The sequence below is a fragment of the Apteryx mantelli genome, chromosome 37 (genome assembly GCF_036417845.1).
Source record: "Apteryx mantelli isolate bAptMan1 chromosome 37, bAptMan1.hap1, whole genome shotgun sequence".
In the NCBI taxonomy this organism is placed as follows: Eukaryota; Metazoa; Chordata; class Aves; order Apterygiformes; family Apterygidae; genus Apteryx; species Apteryx mantelli.
The window spans coordinates 95,418-101,243 of record NC_090014.1 but is presented as its reverse complement, the minus strand read 5'-3'; the positions used below and the strand labels follow the sequence as shown (position 1 = coordinate 101,243).

General features: G+C 54.2%; 1 protein-coding gene and 1 long non-coding RNA gene across 2 annotated transcripts in view; one reads left to right on the top strand and one right to left on the bottom strand.

Annotated features, from left to right (window-relative positions):
• Nucleotides 1-112, top strand: part of FERMT3 (FERM domain containing kindlin 3) — a 2,972-nt gene extending 2,860 nt beyond the window's left edge. Inside the window, exon 3 of the mRNA XM_067314763.1 lies at nt 18-112. Coding sequence (XP_067170864.1) covers nt 18-112 — 95 coding nt within the window. The remainder of the gene's footprint in view (nt 1-17) is intronic.
• A 140-nt stretch (nt 113-252) lies between these two features.
• Nucleotides 253-3,409, bottom strand: LOC136995046 (uncharacterized). The gene is made up of 2 exons (XR_010886732.1): nt 3,082-3,409; nt 253-2,546 (listed from the first exon to the last, which is right to left on the bottom strand). It is a non-coding gene; the product is annotated as an uncharacterized lncRNA (long non-coding RNA).
• Between the last annotated feature and the right edge of the window lie 2,417 nt (nt 3,410-5,826).

Below are 5,826 nucleotides of genomic sequence, written 5' to 3'. Positions count from 1 at the left end.
TCAAATTCCTCCGTTAGGGAGCTGGGACCTACGTTGCCTCAGGGGAGAGAGCGGGAGGGAGGGAGAGAGGAGAGAAACAAACAGCAGCGGCGGCGAGCTCGGTCCTGCCTGAACAAAAGACATTTTGGGGCTCCTTCCGCTCAGTCCTGATCACCTCGGGCGGTCGTGGAGGGAAAAACTCTGGAAAATCAAAGGGAATCCGCCGGCGGCCTCCCCCCCCCCCCCCGCCGCGGCACACAGACACGACCGGCCCGCTCGTACGGCACCTTTATTCAACGGGGCTGCGCCAGCCTTTTCCTAAAATTCAAAAAAACCAAAAAGCCGCGGTTTCCACCAAAAAGGGGGGCGAGGGGTGGGGGACGCCGGGGAGCGGGGTCGGGGGACCGCGGGCCGCCCGGGCGCACGCGCGCGAACGAGCGAGCGTCGAGGGACTTATCTGCTGGAGGCGCCTGCCTGCGCTGGGTTTAGCTTTTTGGTTTCTTTGCCTTTTTTTTTTTGCATTTTGGGGTGGTTTTTTTGGTGGCTCCTGGATGAAGTGAAGCAAAATTCCTCTTAAGCTGAGAAACCTGCCTGAGGCCAATGGGGGCACACGCCAAATCTCCTCCTCGTCCTCGCCACAGCCGATCCCAAATCACTGCCGACTGCGAGTATCTCGGGTGCCATCGTCCGATCCATTGAGCAACATCGGCACCAATTTTGGTAGAAGCAGTGTGAACAGGCATCGCCTTTTTTTTATATATACATATTATATAATTTTTCTTTTTTGGCGCTTTTTTGTTGACGTTATTTGCTCTCAATCTGCGCCCAACTGCCGCAGAGCTCCTCGCTCGTTCGTTAACGAGAATTAGGCCGTTAGAGAAGGGCGGCCGCCCGCCGGGCCTCCCGGTCGGGCCCTTTCCCGAGCTCAAATCCTCCCTGGGCGCTCGGCGCTCGCCGTCCGCCCGCGGTATCGGGCTGCCTTTCCGTGCGGGGATACGATTTTGGCGGAACCTCGTTACGCGTCTCCCATCGGGTCGTTAAGAGCTACGAGGCCGGGGCCGCCCTTTGCTCAGCGGCTCCCGCGGCGGGTTTTTAGGGTCGCTCGGGGCCGGCAAGGAGCATCTGCAAAAACGGCTGCAAGACAGAGTTGGCTCCCGCCGCCGCGCTGCTGCCGTCGTCGCTGCCGCTCGGCCCGTCGGCGCGGGGTTAATTACTCGCGGCGGGTTCGTTAAGGGGGTGCGCAGGCGGGTGGTGTGGGGGGGGGTGGCAGGGGCGACGCCGCACGCGGCCCGTTTTTGCTCTTTTCCGTGGTTTTTTCCCCCTCCCTTCTCCCGCTAGCGAGGCGGCAGCGCGGCGCGTCGGAAGCAGCGGGACACCGGCACGGCCCACGAGCGAGCGAGCGATCGAGCCCCCCGCGCGCGCGCCCCACCGACCCCCCGGCGGGGCTTTTCGGCGACGGTGGCGCTGAGCGAGCTGAAAACCTCGGAGAAGGAGGGGGGGGATAAAAACCCGCCGGAAAGGAGCCCCCAACTGCCAGCTGCTTCCCGCAAAGCCCGCGGCGCCTCCTGCCCCTTTTTCCCTCCTTTTTCCCCCCCTTTCCGCCTGCCTGCGCCCGCGCCGCCCCCCCCGGCCGCCCTCTCAAGCCGAGCGTTACTTGCCAAAGTCGATGCTGAGGATTTTGATTATAGTTTGGGTTAGTTTTTTCCTGTTTTTTTTTTGTATTGTTTCTCTCTCTCATTCCTAAACTTACTTTTTTTGTTTTTTGCGTTTTTTTGGCAGTTTGTGGAGAAAACCTGAAAATACATCATGTTACGCCCCCCTCCCCCCCCCCACAAAACAAACCATCCTCCCTGCAAAGCATTTGCCCCCGCCGACAAGCGCACCACGAGCCCCTCGGGGGTTTGGGGTGAATTTAGGCTTTTTTTCCCCCCCAGCAGACACTTAACTGGCGGTCCGGGACTAACCCAGCTTTTCCGAACGGCTCCTTAGGGGACGACCGAACTCAACGCGAGCTGTGCTCCCTCTCTCCGACTCCGCTTGGGCTTAAACTCTCCTTTTTCTTCCAAATTAAACCGCCCGCGCGGCACAAACACCCTGCTAACCCAGCCCGCGCGGGGCTCTAGCGTCTGCCAAAAGTCCGGAAAAAGCCCATTTTTACGCCTTCCCCCCCCCCCAATCCCCTCGGTACAAGACACCGCTTGCTCGTCCCCCCCCCTCCCTCCGCTTCCCCGAAACGCGGCACCTTTTAAAGAGGAAAACCAGCAACAACGACAGCAAGGAAACGGAAAGGGCTTACTTCCGAAAAGAGGCCGAATTAGCAAAAGCAGAAGCACAACAACGCTGCGTTTCTCTGGGGCGCCGCGGCTCGCTAACCACTGCCCGCAACACGCGCCGGGCTGTTTGTCTGGTTTTGTTTGTGTTTTCTCCTTTTTCCTTATATACACACACATCTCCTGAGACTGGCTCGCTTTTCCTTATCATTATTATCCCATTTTGTTTGTCTGCTTTTCCTTTTACATTGTCACACCTCTCTCGTCGTCTGGTTCTAGGCTCTTTTAGCCACACACCTAAGGGGGAAAAAGACTGGACATGTTTTGCCCCCCCCACCTCCCCCCGCAAAAGGAAAATAAAACATTTTCTTTTTTCTTTCCCAAAATGGGGTAAAAAGGTGGGGGGGGGTCGGGAGGAGAAACAGAAACAAAACAACACAGATTCTCACTTACTATGAAGAGCGGGTGGCGGTACGCGTTACCTACGGTATTTACAGCTGCGGCGAGCGCGGCGATGCCTTTTGGGGGGTATTTTTTGCTTTTTTTTTTTAATTAGGTGGCTTCCTGTCCCCTGCGGCGGTCACACATTGGGGGGGAGGGGGGGACAATATTGCGGCAACGCGGCCGTAGGGGCCGGCGCCAAGCGGGGGGGCCGGCGGCGGGCGGCTTCGGGGCAAGATGCCGTGAGCGAACGTTAGGCCTGAAAAGAGAAAAACCTGCCCCCCCCCCCCGCCACGGCCCCCCCCGCACCACCACAACCACCCCGGACCCCCGCGCGGGAGGAAAAGGATTGGGGGGAAAAACCCCCGGAATCGGGGGCGGAAGCGGTTACCGCGGCTCCCCGGGCCGAGGGTGGGGGGCAAATTACTGCCGGCGTCGCTCAGCTTTCGCCTTCGCCAAGGTGCTCCGGGAACGGCGCCGCCACCGGCTCCGCTTTCGGGGGCTTCTGCCTCTCTCGCCTCTAGCTTCACGATTTCCACTGGCTCTTTCTCAATTTTCGCCTCTAGCTTCACCGATTTCCACTGGCTCTTTCTCAATTTCGCCTCTAGCTTCACCGATTTCCACTGGCTCTTTTTAATTTTCGCCTCTAGCTTCACCGATTTCCACTGGCTCTTTCTCAATTTCGCCTCTAGCTTCACCAATTTCCACTGGCTCTTTTTTATTTCGCCTCTAGCTTCACACCAATTTCCACTGGCTTTTCTACATTTTCTCTCTAGCTTCACCGCCGGCTCCTCGCGGTCCTGCCTCGGTGTCCTGCCGCCTCCTCAGGCCATCGGGCCACCAGGGAAATCCTTTCCCGGCTACGTTTTTATATATTTTTTTTTTCCTTTTTTTTTTTTTTTGCTATGCCTTTGCTCAAAATACAGCTTTTTTTTTTTTTTTTTGATCGTTTTTCTCTCAGTCCAGCACATCGAGCTCGTTTAAGAGCTTGAAAATATTCCTTCTGCTCGCATCCAATATGGCATTAGCAGTAATTAGAGATAATTAAAGGCTTCGCAAGCCTTAGGAATTTTTTTAACGTATAAAGTCCTGTTTTTTTCATATAGCTTTTCCTCCTGCCTTTTCTACTAGCTCTGTAACCAGGGTGCAAGCGACCCGATGCCTATAAGGCATGTTTATATTTTTTAAATCTTCCTCTTTAAACCTCTGAACTCCCCTTCTCTCTTCTTCGCTCCTCTTCTAAGTTGCCTTCTGCCTTTAATATTAAAAGAAACCTTCTCTCTTCTAAAAGTAGCCTCTCTTGCACAGAAAATCTTCCAACCTTCGTTTTGTTTCTACCTTCTGTAAGGCTCCTAAACGTTTTCTTATAAAACCTCAACTTGCCTTTTTTTTTTTTTTTTTTTTTAAGTTATAACCTCTGGTTTTCCTCTCTTCGGCTTTTCGCTGCATGAAGCAGACTCTCCGCCCGCCAGCGCTTTGAAACCGGCCAAAAAACCGGGTTAGTTTTGCGCTTCCTTGTCCCGAACCGGCATGAAGCCGAGTCCGGGACCAAAATCGCTCTTCAAGCTCCTTTTTTTTTTTTTTTTTAATTCCCTTGATCCTCTTTTACAAAATTTATCTTCAATTCTAAGCTTGTCTTGTTTGCTTCTAAATATATCTTCGCTTACACTCTTGGTTTTTCTTTTCTTCAAAATTTATTTTCTCTTTTCAATTAATCTTCCTTTTTTCTACATCATCTTCTATCTTTCTTTTAAATAAAATTTAATATTTTATCTTAACTGCTTTTTTTTTTTTTTTGGGAGGCTTCCTCTCTTCCAACGGTTAAAAAAAAACGCCTCGCGCAGGCTTGTGAAAAGCCCCGATTTCCTTCCATCCTTTACCCAAACCTCCGCTCACCCTCCCGAACCTAGCGGCTCCCGCTTTCGTCCTTCGTCTCTTCTCTTCCAATTGCCTCGCGTGTTTTTTTTAAATCTTCGCGTAAAAATCTTCGCATTTCCTCTGCTAAAAGCGTTTAATTGCTTTTTTTTTTTTTTTTAAGAGCGAACCCTAGTTAGGTCTAATTTTTTTTTAAAGATTTTAAGCTATAATTTGTATTTTAGTTTTTTTTGGGGCTGTTTCTGCTCGGAAGACGCTAGCCAGCCCCCGGCCCTGCCGAGCCCCTGCGCTGCCTCCCTGGCTGCTCCCTGCGGCTCTGGGCCGCTCCGGCCCCGCGGCGCCTTATAACTGCGGCGGTGCCGTGGCTGCCGGCTGCTTCCGCGCGGGGCGAGGCCGGCCCGGAAAACAAAATAGTCCCTGGAATGCCACCAAAAAAAAAAAATTAATTTAAAATCATGCCTTGCCGCTCGTTCCCCCCCCCCCCAACCATCCCCCACCACAAAATGGGGAGGAAAAGGCGCTCGGCAGCTCGCTGCGGGCGTGAAAACGGCAAAATTTGCCACCGATCTGTAATTTTTCACCGAGGGGAGAGGGCAGAACCGCGACCCCCCCCCCCCCCCATGAAAATACAACCCCTGCTCAAAGCGAGGCGGCTGGAGCTTTTTTTAATGTGGTTTGGTTTTTTTTTTTTTTTTCAGGTGGTTTGCCCCGTTTGCTTTTTGCTGTGTCACGGTGCTGGCATGGGGGGGGGGGGTGGTTTTCCTCTGAAAATGGCTCCTGAATCCACATGGGCACAAATCCTTGGATGAGGTTTGAGCCCATGGGCCGGGCTGGGTCTCTGTGGGCCTTTTGGGGTGAAAATCCCCCCCCCGAAAAAGCACTTCCCCTTGTGCCCTGTGTCTCCCTGCAAAGCCGAGCAAACCTTCTTTTTATTACTATTTTTTTCCCCCCCGGGAAGGGCACCCAAACGTCCTAATTTCAGGAAGCTCCGGAGGTGGTGCCGAATTTCATCAGCGAGGAAAAATCCCCGTCAGCGGCATTTCCTGCCAGGGGCCCCTGTTCGCCTCGGCGATCGCCGGCCGGGCGTCACGCGCTGCCACCGCGCGCGGCCTGTGTCACCCGGACGTCCCCAAAAACGGGGGAAACGTGTGATTAAGGCGCCCGGCCGGGCCGAGGCAGCCGCTGCCCGCGACGCGCTGACGCATCGCCCAAGCGCTTTAACGAGGGCGCCGGACCTGTTTCGGCCCCTGCCTGTTTTTCC